Here is a 15,842-nt window from a genome sequence, read left to right as displayed (position 1 = left end):
TACATTTAATTAATTGCATTTGTGTAATCATTAAATGAAATAAATAATCACTTTTGACGTATAGATTTTTAATAAGCACAACAAATTTATTATCTTAAAAAAAAATTACAGCATAATTGTATTACATTATCATAATGTTGTATAAAATTGATAAGTCATCTCTCCTTTCTCTCTCTCTCTCTCTCTCTCTCTCTCTCTCTCTATATATATATATATATATATATATATATATATATATATATAAATTTTAGTTGCATTATCTCGATAATGTGAAGAATCTTAAAAACAGCAAGTTTCACCGGTAAAGTACAAAGAAGTATTACTGATCGAGACAGATGACTATTTCATTCTTGTATTAGAGTAAAAAAAGTTAAAAAATCATTACCAGCTCAACCTCATTGCATCACTACTATAGAGCTAGAATAAAGAAATGCTTAACAATTACATATTACACAATATAGTAATAAGTGACACATTTCTGAATAGTTTCAGTTGCTATCACTTTCCGATAATTCTGCCTGTTCCTTGACTTTTCGTACCTTACATTTGACTTTTCTCGTTTTGTCCAAACCTTGTTTCGATTTTCTAAATATTTCTATAGCATGCAATCTTTTTTCTAACGCGCATGCCCTATCTTTTTCTCGCTGTGGTATATATTCTTTGGTATACTTTTTTTCAACAATTTTAACAGATTTCTCGGTGACAATATTCGTTTTAATGGGTGGAGGAGTACTCTCATGTTTGGCAACGGAATTCTTTCTTTTGCTCGATTTTTGAATAGTACTACCCTTTTTACTTTTCTTAATCTGAGGTTCGCCATCTCCGTTATTATCCGTATCAACATCATCTCCGTTTAATCTGTGTAAAGCTTTCTGTACTCTTTTACTTAAGCTTGGTTCGATAGAACGTGGAGACGCTTTCGCTTTGAAATACATATCTAATAATTTTTGATTTTTATTTTCTTCCATTTTCCTCAATACTGGTATTATCGTGTCGTCGAATTTGCCCTTTGTCCATCCAAATTTCTGTCTCGTATAATCGCAAAGAAGTACAACATTCGGCTTACCCCAGGTAAAAGTTTCCTTTGATTCGTCGACCGTGGGAAAGAGGTACGCTTGGACAACTGCTTGATTTGGGAAATCTGTCAGGTGATCAGTCACGATAATCGTAATCCACTTACTCGTTTCACTTACTTTACTCTAGATGAGACTATCGCTTACCTCTATCCAATTTTATGCTTCGCAATTTATTGCGTAAGCCTGTTTTCCCAGGTGTGGCAATCATTCCTTTCTTTATCCATGAAGAAAAATTATGTAATCCATGTAATACATTGTCTCCATCGGCAGGAAACGCGGCTAATATTTCTAGCGCGGTAACTGGTCCAACGCCAGTTACTCCAGCAGTGTAATCGCTGCCAACCAAAATGGCTAATTGTATCAATTGATTGCGGTTAAGTTCTGCAATACATCATTGTTTCCTTATTAAACTTGTCATGCTGTATCATAGAGCTTGTATTAATGGAGGAGCCTTGGTGCATCGCGACGCACGCGGGGAGAATCGACAGAGAGGTGGATATATTCTGTCTTTTTTCGTGTGGGAATAGGTTCGTAACTATACAATTTGAGATTCTCAAACCGATTCTCGAACTCGTACGAAAAAAAAATGCTTACAAAGATAACACTGTGTATTCATTAAGTGGTACATAATTTAGAATCTAAAAGATGCATGCCAATCAATGCATGCACAGTATTACTTTCGTATGTAAAAATTTTTTGTACTAATTGTAACAGCCCGAGGCTCAAGTAGGCACCAAGTAGGTAGGCTCGTACCTGTCGTACCGCTTGTATGTGCGCTTCTTTCCTTCTAGAAAACGGAGTGGTGGGGATGTCCAACACGAAAAGAGACAGAATATATGAGAATATATTCATGTCTCTGTCGATTCTCCCCGCGCGGACTCCAGCATATAGCAATGGCCCCTCCATTAATACAAGCTCTATGTGCTGTATGCACCCGTAATACTTGATTTTTACGAATTACAAAAAATATATTTTGTATATACATGTGTGTGTGTGTGTGTGTGTGTGTGTGTGTGTGTGTGTGTGTGTGTGTGTTAGTATTACATTATATTATTCCGCTGTGTTCCATGTTAAAATAATAACAATACTTACTAAAGTGATGTTGAATATCACAGGTACGAAATTGTAATACTTTTTTGTTGTGGTTAAAAAAATTCTTGTATACACATTGGCCTCCAAAAAGCCAGATATCAGAGTCGTCAGTAATTGTGCCATCGGTTAATTTAATTTGTTCCAAATATGCACACTGTGCTTCTGCTTCCATGGGCGCTACTATATATGGTAGGCCGAATAAACGTAATAGCTCCTGTAAATAAGTATAATATGAAAATTGCAAACAACGTAAAGTACACACTGTATGTCGTCTCTTATACATTTTCAAGTATACCTGTGCATCGGTTTTAATTTGATCAGAAATGTTTGTAGCCTGTCTCTCAAATTTGTCAATGCCTCTTGCCAGTTCTTCTTGCTCATCTTCTAATTGTTCCTGCAAACGCAACATTCTTATATCAGATAAATAAATAAATAAAAATACAATAAAATACAATTGTCCATCCATTTATATTATTTATAAGACTTAGCGTCAAATTACCTTCAATTCTATCAAATCTGCTTTATTAATAGGTAATACACTCTCTACTAGCTTCTCCTGTATACATTTGTTAGGATTAACTCGAACAATAGTGTCTGTAATATCTCGTTCTATCGATTTATTAGAGTTTTGAACCTCATGTAAATTATTTTCATCATTTGACATATCCTTGTTCAAGTATTCGTCTTGCCGAGTACGTTCTGACAATTCAATTTTTGTTTCTCCCTTGATTGATTCCTGAGATATAGTATCCAAGAAGCTATCTTTTAAATTATTACTATTTTCAGAAATTATTTGTATAGGATTTTTACCATTTATTATATCAACAAACTGTTTCTGCTCTGGTCTTATCGATATAACTTCGTCGTTATTAACTTTTTCAAATATATCGGCAAACATATCATCCTCTAGTTTTTTATCCGATTCGATAGTTATCTCGATATCTTTTTTCCTCGTAATATTCCTTGAAATATTTATATCATACATCGGAACATCTTGAACTTCGATGAAATCGTCAGAATCCGAATCTGACGCATCTACGTGCTTTACATCGTTAGATTTCGTGGAAGACGCAGGAGAACGTTCCTCAAATACTATTTTTTTGTCTAAACTTGAAGTGTGTCTAAACTCCGAAGATGTGACAGTAACATTTGAGAAAGTCTTAGCATCGCTTTGTAATAGTTTAACTTTAGCGAGATTATCTGGACTAGACTGAATTGACTCAATGGCCAAATTCTCTTTAGGTGTGCATACATCTCTCATATTCTGCGATTCTATGGATTTCAAAACTTGCTCGCAATTTTCAGAAAGTGATAATATTGTGTTATTATCTATTGACTTTGCGACTTGTGTTAGTTCTGTATAAATATCATTCACTTTTATGCTTTTCCTTGTATTCTTATGACTTTCATTTTTGTTACGTTTAATGAGGTGCATGATCTGATTTTGAGATAGACCGCTATATTCTAGCATGTATGTTAATGCAGGATTCATTGTATTTTTACTCACTAATGTCGATGATTTGTTTATATCATTTTCAGATTCCCAATCACTGTCAAACGTGTATTCATTTATATTTTCTGCAATAGATGGAGAAGCGTCATAGACTGATACATCAACCTCAACATTGGAATCATTTGATTCACACTCGTTAATGTTTTCTGCGATAAGTAGAGAATTACCATAGATTGGTACATTGGCTTCATCATCGGAATCATTTAATTCATACTCATTAATGTTTTCTACAATTGACGTGGAATTACTTGGACCAGCAAGAGGTTCAATTTGTTCATTTACATCCCGTAATGTATCAACTTTCTCCTCCAATTCGTTTGCAACAGATTTTGTTGCTAATGAATTCTTGTCTGCATAAAGCAATATACAATTTATTATAAAATGTATTATGTTGTCTAAAATAATTTCAACACTTAAACATTTTGTACACATACCACTGACATAAATCAATCTGGTTGTACTATCCGCGGCTATTCGAAAAGCGTCTCTGCTCTTTGTATCGATGCCTTGTTCAGTCAGTAGTTTATCCAACTCCTCCAATGTCAGTGTCTTTCCACCCATTTCTTTCTCAGCGGATTCTAAAGATTCTTGCACATGTCTACGTTTAAGCAAACGTTTCAACTGGAAGCCTGAAAATTCTTGCGATTCCTATATAATCGAATATATAAAATACATAGAATATTTAATAGAAAAGCTGTTGTATAATCTATCGTTGATGTTAGAAACTTTCATACTTTTAGTTTTACATTTTACATACCTGAGGCATTTCGTGCAAACGACCCCAGGAATTTTGTTTCCTCGTTTCTTTAAGATCAGTGAGTATATCATAACGAACGTCTGCAGGTAATGCTTTAAATTCGTTGCTGGTTACGTCAACATTATGTATATTCCCTGTCCATTTAGATTGCTTTCGTGGACTTAGTTCGACAACAGTGTCAGAATCATGTTGATCGTCGTCGACATAACTCTGTATATTGCTGACACTAGGCGTATCAGGCAAATCAAATATATCTTGGTCGGAACGTTTAGTTTGCATATTCATTGTTATTTGTGTCGGTTCACGATTACTATTTTCATCCTTGGGATCTTTGTTAAGGACAGTTTTTACAACGCTGTGCCTTATCAAGTTGTTTATCAAATCCACCTTCATCTTTTGCGCCTTACTCGTGGCAATAGATTTCTGCTTCCTGCGCGAGGCCTGCAAACACAAAAGAATGAGAAGGCTCTTTTCTCACTACCTGGTTCCCACGGTGAGCTAATTAAGTACGAACAATATTATAATCAAGATAGAAGAAGAGTTTAGCTTGCTCTTATGTATAGTGCACAAATTTTAAATTTCATATGGTATATTAAATGCATGAGTTAAAAATTATCAATTATTGAAAAATATGTAATCTCTTTTATGCTTACAATTGTATTTTTCTTGAGCATGGGTACACCTCCATCAAAGACAAATACGGGTTTGATCTTGTAATACAGGAGTTTGCATATTCTAGTAAATAATCCAAATAAATGAGCATTAGGTCTAGGAATGCCATGACGATCCTGGTATCCTTGCAACACTTGGTATATCCATATCGATACATCTGTAAAAAAATATACATTACACTTATAAAACTGTGCTACTCTTTGTATTATGAATTGTATTTGTATCAGAGTGTAATATTACAAATGAGGAAGTTGACGTTTTCAAAATTTGAAAAAGAAACCTTGTATAACTTTGGAATGAAATAAAGTCGTAAAATTATATTTGAATTTTAAGCGAAAAAAGTAATCGATACTCGCCGATTGCCAAGACCTTGCCCTCAAGGCTCTCCAGAGGTATCGGCTTTCCAGATGCCTCGAGCAATTTCCATAAACCATATACTCCCATTATCTAAGATATTGTGATGACAAGGAAACGCATACGCGTACGTCACTAAAAGACAAGTATATAATAAAAATTCTCGATAATGTTTCTCTTTTTCCAAACGTTCCATTACTTTTTCAAATTTATTTTTTATACAACATAACCTAATTGTTTAATCGAAGAGCTCGAAGAGTAAATCGAACGCGTAAGCAAGGTAGATGATTAGACATCTATAAAAGCACACATTTAATACTTTGGCAAGAAGCAAAAGTTTGGATGATTTCGAGCGCGAGCAGTAGGAAGCAGGTCCGTACTTCGCGGTCAGCTGACGAAGGAAACAAACTGCAAACTCGACGGCTCGACGTCACAGCGGACAGCGGTTATAGTGTTCCCTCCAATTTACACAGTTTTATCATATCGTTATCCCTCGTCCGCTCGTCCCTCGTCCTCGACCCGCTGCAGTCAGTCGTCGTACTCGGCTCGCTGTAGTCCGCACCCGCACCTATCTGAACACTCTGAACTTGCCTACAGCCTACACCAACGGGCAATGAATAGACTTGCCAATAAAAGTCGATCCATCTGAAAAACGTGTTCCGTGCGACTTCCGTGTAACTGAGTAAATTCAAGCATGTTTATGATATGTATGTATATTTTACACGGGCCGAATACACGATCTGAATTAATCCTGCAGTTAACGATCGAAAAATGATCGTAATGGCGAGAACAAATGCAAGAAAATGCCAATTGTTTGTCTAATAATTTTATATAGTTTTATAGGAGATGTTGCGAGAGTTGCGCGACACCGTGCGTACGACGCATTCGAGGCATTGAAGCGTGTTGAGGCGTTTTAAAGCGGCAGCCAGCCAATTACGCGTCGTTGTTCCTCATCTTATTTATTCCACAGGAACAACGATAATAATTAGAATCGCGCAACAATTACAATAGTAGATCGTATCGGGATCACGCTTGCGTGATATAATTCCGCGCGGTATCTTCGCGCTTAGCTCCGTAAAAAGAACGAGCGTGGGAATTGGGATTCGGAATTCGGGCTTTGCAAAAACTTGCCTTCGTATGGCTCGCCTATCGCAAGAATTGCATTCGCTTACCGAAAAAAATCGTCTAGTCAAGTTGTCCGTCAAAGGAATTAATTATATTTCATAGTCTAACCATTTTATATTTGTTGTGTGTGTGTGTGTGTGTGTGTGTGTGCGTGTGTGTGTGTGCGTGTGTGTGTGTGTGTGCGCGCGCGCGTGTGTGTGTGTGCGCGCGCGCACGTGCGTGCGTGTTATACATTTTATACCGTTTATAACACGGAGATTTTCCGACCTTTAATAAAGTTAAATATTATATATGTAGGTTTTTTGTTATGTAATTTTTTGTAACATCGTTTACATATTGATTGCCAAAAATAGATCGAGACTCTGTCTCTTTCATTTTACAACTCATAATTGGATTGGACACAGAATCAAATTAGATAGAAAGTAGAAATGACTCGTTTCGAAATGACGAGTTTCAAAAATATCGAAAATTATATCAACGAATTGAATGGTGGGCGAGCAAGAGTCGCGGAAAAGCACTTGTACAATAAGAATTAAATTATATGTATATTTAAGATAAACATTTTTATATTTGCTACCGCAAAGCAACGTCGTATGTCAATTAGCGAGAGATCGTTTCGCATTGTGATTGCTTTTACGTAATATGAAATAAAGTGAATCAACAATTTTTCGATTCGAGCGACTGTGTAATTTTGTTATGCAAAAATATGAATCAATTGGGCCGATTATTTAAATTAGAAGTAAAAGTGATGAAAATTTTCTCATTTCTCGAAAACGTAAGTCAATAATTTAAAAGAAAGCTTTTAATAAGTTTGAAATTGCATAATCATAAGTGTTTTCTTTTTTCATAAGAAAACTTTATATTGTTGGCCTGAAAAGTAAAGCGCGCGTAAAATTGCAATTGAAAAGAAAAATAGATTCGTTTAACAGTTTCACGACGATCACCGAACAAAGATGGAAATCTTAAAGGAAAAAATTTTCAAAAATTGTCAAAATCTTTATTCTTTAGCTCCCCCCCCCCCCACACACCCACACACATATATACATATATCGTACGCACGTTCTCAGTGTTATTACGCAAAATGTGCTGACTACACCTTTCGCACACGCGAATCACGCGACGAGACCGTACGGATGCGCTCTTTTGATATATCCCTATATACTATATTATCCATACATACATATGCATGCAGCATATATTATATTTAGTTGTGTACACATAGGCATGTGCGTTTACCACGCGCATGAACATTTATAGATGTGGTACGCGTGTACATACACTACACACACACACACACACACACACACACGCGCGCGCGCGCGCGCGCACAGAGAGAGAGAGAGAGAGAGAGAGAGAGAGAGAGAGAGAGAGAGAGAGAGAGAGAGAGAGAGAGAGAGAGACTCGTCATCATCGCAGAAGTGGAGTGAGGTAGAGGCCACCCACTCTTTCCCACAGCAGGTTTTTCCCACGCCCCCCAGGATAACCCCAACATCCTTTTGCGGCAGCAATTCCACGGTCCGTGGGGGCGCCGCTACGTGGGGGGAGAGAGGGAGAGAGAGAAAGAGAAAGAAAAAGAGAGAGAGAGAGAGAAGGTCGGATGGAAACGATGGAGGGAAGGCGCGAGTGGCGCGCGTCAGGCAGAGGGAGGCGAGGAGTTGGAGGCGCTAGGGTCGACCGGGCCATTGTACAACAGTACAACAGTAAAACAATAGAATCTGCAGTTTCAGTGACGTATCCGCGTACAGTGCGCGTGGCCGTCAAAGTATCGTGGACAATTAAAAAAAATGTGCCGTCGCGATTAAAGAGAGACGGAGAGAAAGAGAGGGACAGAGAAGGAGAGAGAGAAAGAGATAGAGAGAGTGTTCCACTTTTCGGATAATGCATAAATAGTTCCAAAAAGTGTATCGTTGAATCAGAGCGATTTGCGCTCATCATTTGATTAGCGCTCGAGACGATACTCGAATTCTTTCTGTACCCGTATCACAAAACGGATCTGTAATCTAGAAAGTGAACTTAACAGATAGACTCGCGGGAATTAAGAATCTTTCTCATTTTTATACGCATGTCTAACCGGCGATTTAATATCAAGTCGAATCGATACAAGAATCATTGTGGAACAATTTTGAATTTGATAAACTTTATTAGCCTCTATCAATCGATGGAAAGATTGTTACGAGAGAGGATCGTAACGCGACTTAAATCTCGCGAATGTTTGAAACAACAGTGACGTTTGCGCGCGATTTTCATACATTGTAACCGCCGGCACGTGTGGAGAGTGTTTGACTGGTGTGATCTGGTGATTTCGTCTTGTCTTGCCATCCTTGCCACTGTCACGGTTCCTTTTTTCCAGGTTCCATTTATCGCAGAAAACGGTGAGAAAGAGAAACAGAGGGGAGGGGGAGAGAGAGAGAGAGAGAGAGAGAGAGAGAGAGAGAGAGAGCGAGCTCCCCTCTCCTTTGCTCGCTGCGCTGCATACAGCCACTTACGCGACGACCGCTGCCGGCATAGACTCTACGTCGTTAGATGTACATCAGTCGCAAGTTAACCACGATCGTTGCGTCGCGTCAACATTTGCTGAACCAACGAAACTTCAATTTATTCACACAATATATTATTTCATAGAACTGTACGCGTGTGCTCGACAAGTTTCTCGTGCGAATCGCGTTCGATTCGAATAGAGTTAAGTTGCGCGCGCGTACACGCGTCGTGCCGCGTTGCCCCGCGCCGCATTGCGCAGTCGTCTTTCGTTTGTCGCAGTTGGCAAGACTGTTCGGAAAATTCGGAAAGTGAACAGGTGTTTTTTGAATGGATTAGGGAGGTAGAGAGTGAGGGAGAGGACGCGGAATGATTCGCCGCGGACGGTGGTGAACGATTGCCGTGGCCGGGACCCGGGACTTGGCAGCCGCTCCGGATGATCGATAGCTCGGAAGATGCACGCGGGCACGAGATTACTCTCGACGCCCAAACGATGAGGTAAGTTGATCCCCGGAATTTAACCTGTTTGCCTCGTCGAGACTTCGTAACCTCGCTCGCTCGTCGAAAGGTAAATAAACAAACGCGTGCCTGCCTGCGGGCTTTCACGCAATCCACGCATGCACATGCCGCTTCGATCGCGCGCCCCGCGCGCGCGTTTTCTCGCGGCACGACTGCATAAATCGATCCTTTCATAACCTTTTTTAGCCAAATAGCCACGTCAAATAGACAGTGCCGAGGATCACGGGTTGCTCTTTCGCGCGCTGTCGACGGTCTCCGTCCTCCAGGTTATTCCAGGTCTTCGTCCATTTCCCCCACACTCCGACGATTGCATTTCGCTTCATTTTTTCACTACTTTCTGTAATCTAGACTTTTTCTTTCATTTTTTCACGCGAGAGCGTCACCCACCCGCAGCTTTGCGTAGCAAATCCTGCATGAATAAAACGAATGTCGTATTAACCCGAGAGGTTTTTTTTTGTGTGCGTATATTTCTGTGCATTTGTGTGCAGTGCAATTACAATATCGTAATTTGAGATATATTTATTAAAGATATAAGAGGGAACTGCGCTACCGTGAGATACAAATCGCAAGGCCAATGTGAGTCAAGGTACGTTTTGTTTTTTCGTCTATTCGTCGCGTACACTCCGCAGACTCGGTTTTGTTTTCTTCGTAGAATAATACATTTGGGGTCGGTTATTCTAACTTCTTGATAAACTTACCTATCAAATAAATATATGTTTGTCTTTATTTATTTAAGAAAAGATATGAAGATAGACACATGCTTACCTGGTAGGTAAGTTTACCAAGAAGTTGGAACAACCGGCCCTTGCATTTTTATCCTTCGAATATATTTAATCGGGCATTCGCGATCATAGACAATCGTTATGCTACGTTATCAGGCAAGTTTATGATTTCGGTTACAATTACCTAAATTAAGCGAGACGTTTCGACACGCGAATGACAGATACTTTTATCTTTCACACTTTGGTATTACTGACATTGTAGCTCTTGTCCAACTATTTGATATATTTATTTATCAACATACATTACTTTCTGTCTGCATTTAACGTTGTGCATTACACTAGTAGAGATATTGTAATAGATAAAAAGCGACAAGAGCAGTATGTATAGCTATTAATTTGGTGAGAAACTATATATTATACAATGTTATATGTAAACCAATGCTATTATTGGCATCACATTTTGATTTGCTTTATCAACGAGAAATATCTACTTGCTTAAAGTAATTGAGACTGGTTGGCAGGTGTATGTCCATACTTATACCTTTAAAAGGAGCTGTGAACGATATCACAAAAGTGAGGAGAATACACACACACACACACACACACACACACACACACACACACACACACACGTGATGATTTCCATTGACAGGACAAACTTATTGAAGGCAAATGTGTAGAAAGAGCATTCTTATCGAATACTTATTTTCAACAATTGTATAAAAGAAGATTATAGAAAAAACAAGTAGTAAATATTTCATTTAAGGTAGGTGATTAACAAAATTAACAAAATTTTCACACGAATATCATATTCGAATCGTTGGGTCGGTTTCGTGTAATTAATGTAACGTTTGTTTAACGAGCTACAAAATTATGTTATTAATTATGAATTATGTATATTTTTTTCCCAGCGTATAAATATAAACTTTACCTGTGCATGGCTACAATGAATAGGAGCGCTTTTAATTCATGCAGGAAAAATGAACTCGACTTGATTCTCACGGCGTGCGCGTACGTACGCGCGCGCGCGTGTGTGTGTGTGTGTATGTGTTTCCTCTTTCCTGTGTTAAGACCAGCAATTCTTTATAGCTCGTTCGAAGAAAGATATCTCGAGTTAATTATGTCTTGTCCTCCGTAAAAAGCAAAAATCTTTCTCACGCTAAAGCTTCAAACGAACAGACATTTGTATGCAGTTTGGTACGCTTAATCGCGCGAATGACTAACGGTGACGCTACTGTATATTATGCGAATACATTATCACGCATTTCAAGTCACGATATAGTTTACTTGTACTCTTTTTACACCTTTATAATCTCATCACACGCAACGTACGCGCACATGAATGTGTGTACTTGGATTATTATTATTATTATTATTATTATTATTATTATTATTATTATTATTATTAATAGTATTATTATTATTATTATTACATATTACTTTTATTAATGTGCAAATTTTATCCATACTAATATTTTTAATTTAATCATCGTGTTTAATTTAACCTGAACTTCACGTAAAAAGCAATCGCTTATTTTGACTGAGTTATATTTTTTACACGATTTCGATTAATCTTTCTTATATTTTTCCATACTAATTTTAATTTTCTCTGATTCTTCATTTAGAACGCTGCACGCTATTGTTACACTTTTCCCAGGTAATGGTAATGGTAATGGTAATGGTAAACGTAAACGTATATACAAATAATCATTGGCAATCGTACGATTGACAATAAAATGATATTTAATATATTATACTTATATATTTTGTGTGTATTTGTATCATGTATCACTCATACGAGATAATTTAATTGGCCGTAGGTAAGGGAGATCGGGAGAAAAGGCAGAGATTGGGAAAGGCAGCGCACTTGAAAGATGAAGATATAAGTTAGCGGCAACTGCGTTATTTCTCATACCACAGGAAAGTCAAATTTGGACTTGTTAAATATGCCACACCAATTTGGGCTGCCAACGATGGCACACGGTATGCAATCTCCGCCCTCGCCAACCTCGGTCATGTCCGTTTATCCTCGATTCGGCTCCGGTCTCTACAGGCCCGACCATCAGGAGCAACGGTTGACCCGCGAGGCGATGGAACGTTACCTGCGCGACCGTAGCGACATGGTGATTGTGATTTTGCATGCCAAGGTCGCGCAAAAATCCTACGGTAATGAGAAGCGATTCTTTTGCCCGCCGCCGTGCATCTATCTCTTCGGCGACGGGTGGAGGATGCGCCAGGAGCAAATGTTGCGCGAGGGTGAGAGCGAGCAGAGCGCTCAGCTGTGCGCCTTCATCGGCATTGGCAATTCGGATCAGGACATGCAGCAATTGGATCTGAACAATGGCAAGCAATACTGCGCGGCAAAGACCCTCTACATTTCCGACTCAGACAAGCGAAAGCACTTTATGCTCTCTGTGAAAATGTTTTACGGCAGTGGTCACGACATCGGCGTCTTTCATAGCAAACGTATCAAGGTGATCTCGAAACCGTCCAAGAAGAAACAGTCCCTAAAAAACGCGGACCTGTGCATTGCCAGTGGCACCAAGGTCGCGCTCTTTAATCGACTGCGCTCGCAGACGGTCAGCACGCGCTACCTCCACGTGGAGAACGGCAATTTTCACGCGAGCTCGACGCAATGGGGCGCGTTTACCATCCACCTCCTCGACGATAACGAGAGCGAATCCGAGGAGTTTCAAGTACGCGACGGTTACGTGCACTATGGCAGTACCGTTAAACTGGTGTGCTCCGTCACCGGAATGGCACTGCCACGCTTGGTCATTCGCAAAGTGGATAAACAGATGGCCAGTCTCGAGGCCGACGATCCTGTATCGCAGTTGCACAAGTGCGCCTTTTACATGAAGGACACGGATCATATGTACCTGTGCCTGTCGCAGGAACGCATAATACAATTCCAGGCTACGCCTTGCCCGAAGGAGGCGAATAAAGAGATGATCAACGACGGTGCCTGCTGGACGATCATCAGCACCGACAAGGCCGAGTATCAATTCTTCGAGGGTATGGGCCCGGTACGATCTCCGGTGACACCGGTACCACTGGTCCACAGCCTGCATCTCAACGGTGGCGGCGATGTGGCGATGCTCGAGCTAACGGGTGACAATTTCACGCCGAACCTGCAAGTCTGGTTTGGTGACGTGGAAGCCGAGACTATGTACAGATGTCAAGAAAGCATGCTTTGCGTCGTGCCAGACATCTCCCTGTTCCGTGGCGAGTGGCTCTGGGTACGTCAGCCAACGCAAGTGCCGGTCTCTCTCGTACGCAACGACGGCATCATTTACGCGACCGGTCTCACTTTCACGTATACGCCCGAGCCTGGCCCGCGTCCACATTGTCCGCCCGCCGACGAGATTATGCGAGCGCCCCGTGCCATGCACAATCAAGCCAGTATACCACCTGCCGCGATGCCCGCGGACGTGCCCTGGAACACTCACGGCCAGCCGCCGCAATCGGGTCTCTGATGTCTTCTAGATAACCGTCATAATTTCAACCAAAGTTTACGATATAATAGCGATACGGATGATCCAGCAGTCGTTGTGTCTCACAACGACGACCACGACGATGACGATGATGACCACGACGACCACGTCGACGACTACGACGATGACGACGACGACGACGATGATGCGAGTGAGAACGGCGATGGTGACTGTTCGTATCTAGCGAAAAATTTATTACTCAACATCAGTGATGATACGGTGCGGTGCGATACAAACTTGGGCAATACGAAAACGTAACGCATCGCTCAATGCACCTGATTCAGTGGTGCGACGACATGGCGCGTCGAATTTTGTGCGCGCTGAAAATCAAGTTCAACTTGTTGTTGAGATACAGATTTACAAAGATGATAATTTATATAGCAATTCTATAGGTTTAAAGGCTTTATGCTAGTGTGTATAGACTCGACTGAGTCGAGTATACGATGTTTGACGATTAAATTTTCAGAAAAGGCAAATAAAATTAATAAGAGATTCGATTTAACATGAAGATTTTTAATCAGTTTGAATTGTTACTTTAATACGCCTCGAAATATTCTCCTTGTAATTTTACTTCATCTTATTTAGCACTTGAAGAAGGATAAATCCTACCAAACGATTAGAGTATTGTTAGTAGTAACGAATAACGAGGGTAACACAATTTTGGTCTGTACATCTGCATATCGATCACCGAACGATGGTTGTGCTTTTAACACTATGTTACGAAAGGAACTGCTGCTACGCTTGGAACTCGGTATAGCGGATTTCGACAATATAATTAGGCATTCACTGTGTTGCTGTTGATTGTATCATAACTTCCAATTTTTTTCAAATATGCCAATTTAAGTCAATTTTATTAAAAAAATATTTTGTAAAAAGAAGAAAACGAATTTATAAGCGCAATCGAAAATCCGCAATCGAAATCCGAGTGTTGCCTTGCGTGAATGGTCTAGCCTGTACAAAGTTAGATAGAGGGAGAAGATACGCGACGTATTTTTGAATCCGTGCACCACGGCCTCGACGTTTGGTACATTTGTAAATTCATGCGTGCGCGGCGTCAACAGATTCTTTATTATTTATTAGGAGATGCATATACTTTTATTAAGCGAATGTTGTGTGTGATGTATCGCGCGAATCGATGTTGATTGTGAAAACTTGGAAATTGACCAAGTCAGGTAGAATTTTCATATCCATTCTTCTTTTCTTTTTCTCTAAATCTTGGAGACAGTCGTCAAGTCTGCTTTAGAAACGGAACATGATTTCGTTCAACAATATATGCACGCGCGCGCGTGCGTGTGTGTGTGTGTGTGTGTGTGTGTGTGTGTCATTTTATGTATATAGTATTTCAATGTACGTACAGCACTTATTGTGATCATAATTACATGGATCCCAGTGTAACAATTACGTTAGATATCCTCGAGGTGCTCACATGAAACTAACTTTCGGTTCTGACTCTTATAAATGAAATAAACTGTAGGAAACAAATCTATCATTATATTTAAAATTATATTGTGCATAAAGATTTATATCTTACATATACTTGAAATTTTTTTCAGATAGATCGAGGATCTTTCGAACTATAATTTGGAGCTTTTTTTAAAAATTTTCCTTAAAAAATACGTGAGTGAAAAATAAAAAAAAACACTTATATGCTTTATTGTAGTTATATCAGTAAGTACAATGAAGACTTGTATAAAAATTTTATGCTCCTACACATGATTTAGAATAAACAGAAAATTTATATTACATAATATTTATTTTGTTAATTAGTTCCCGTTTAATATCCAACCCTAAAACTAACTTGTTGGGAATTCTTTGCGAACATATATATACATAGATGATGTATGCAAATTATCATTGGACAATATATCGATATCAATATCGATGAATTTTTTTCTCAATCTCGACAAATTTGGAATCAATTCAATTTTAAAATTAATCTAAGAATCAATTTGACTCAAGATACTTAATATTTTTGACAAATAATGGAAAATTTTAGTAAATTTAGTAAATATACGCATTGTTTTAAAAAAATTAGCAATTTCT

General features: G+C 39.1%; 2 protein-coding genes across 21 annotated transcripts; one reads left to right on the top strand and one right to left on the bottom strand.

Moving 5' to 3' along the window:
• Positions 1–350: 350 nt before the first annotated feature.
• LOC105835402 (DNA repair protein complementing XP-G cells homolog) lies at positions 351–6,733 on the bottom strand. 8 transcript variants are annotated; one of them, XM_036294249.1, is made up of 11 exons: positions 5,664–6,732; positions 5,467–5,599; positions 5,092–5,267; positions 4,439–4,879; positions 4,116–4,329; positions 3,849–4,031; positions 2,668–3,746; positions 2,464–2,562; positions 2,169–2,382; positions 1,221–1,457; positions 351–1,141 (listed from the first exon to the last, which is right to left on the bottom strand). In XM_036294249.1, the coding sequence occupies exons 2-11, from the start codon at positions 5,552–5,554 to the stop codon at positions 489–491; spliced, it is 3,384 nt and encodes a 1,127-aa protein (XP_036150142.1). In that variant the 5' UTR covers positions 5,555–5,599; positions 5,664–6,732; the 3' UTR covers positions 351–488. The 8 variants fall into 8 exon arrangements, with proteins under 8 accessions (XP_036150142.1, XP_036150112.1, XP_036150124.1 ...); XM_036294219.1 differs by having other exon boundaries at positions 2,668–4,031; positions 5,664–6,731; XM_036294231.1 differs by having other exon boundaries at positions 2,668–4,031; positions 5,695–6,731.
• Positions 6,734–8,209: 1,476 nt separating this feature from the next.
• LOC105835396 (suppressor of hairless protein) lies at positions 8,210–15,539 on the top strand. Of its 13 annotated transcripts, none has more exons than XM_036294286.1 (4): positions 8,210–9,562; positions 10,112–10,169; positions 11,931–11,962; positions 12,126–15,539. In XM_036294286.1, the coding sequence occupies exon 4, from the start codon at positions 12,252–12,254 to the stop codon at positions 13,779–13,781; it is 1,530 nt and encodes a 509-aa protein (XP_036150179.1). In that variant the 5' UTR covers positions 8,210–9,562; positions 10,112–10,169; positions 11,931–11,962; positions 12,126–12,251; the 3' UTR covers positions 13,782–15,539. The 13 variants fall into 13 exon arrangements, with proteins under 13 accessions (XP_036150179.1, XP_036150233.1, XP_036150240.1 ...); XM_036294289.1 differs by lacking the exon at positions 8,210–9,562 and adding an exon at positions 9,569–9,849; XM_036294302.1 differs by lacking the exon at positions 8,210–9,562 and adding an exon at positions 9,569–9,859.
• Positions 15,540–15,842: the final 303 nt, after the last annotated feature.

This window comes from Monomorium pharaonis, chromosome 1 (assembly GCF_013373865.1).
Source record: "Monomorium pharaonis isolate MP-MQ-018 chromosome 1, ASM1337386v2, whole genome shotgun sequence".
NCBI lineage: Eukaryota > Metazoa > Arthropoda > Insecta > Hymenoptera > Formicidae > Monomorium > Monomorium pharaonis.
This window is presented reverse-complemented; position numbering and strand designations above follow the sequence as displayed.

Excerpts from the sequence above, each read along its gene's own strand:
- LOC105835402 (XM_036294219.1), bottom strand. The coding sequence starts at position 5,554 with ATGGGAGTATATGGTTTATGGAAATTGCTCGAGGCATCTGGAAAGCCG. Across the intron at positions 4,032-4,115 it reads CAGATTGATTTATGTCAGTG|ACAAGAATTCATTAGCAACA; the intron begins GTATGTGTACAA and ends TGCTTTATGCAG. Across the intron at positions 2,563-2,667 it reads CAGATTTGATAGAATTGAAG|GAACAATTAGAAGATGAGCA; the intron begins GTAATTTGACGC and ends TTGCGTTTGCAG.
- LOC105835396 (XM_036294340.1), top strand. The coding sequence starts at position 12,252 with ATGCCACACCAATTTGGGCTGCCAACGATGGCACACGGTATGCAATCT.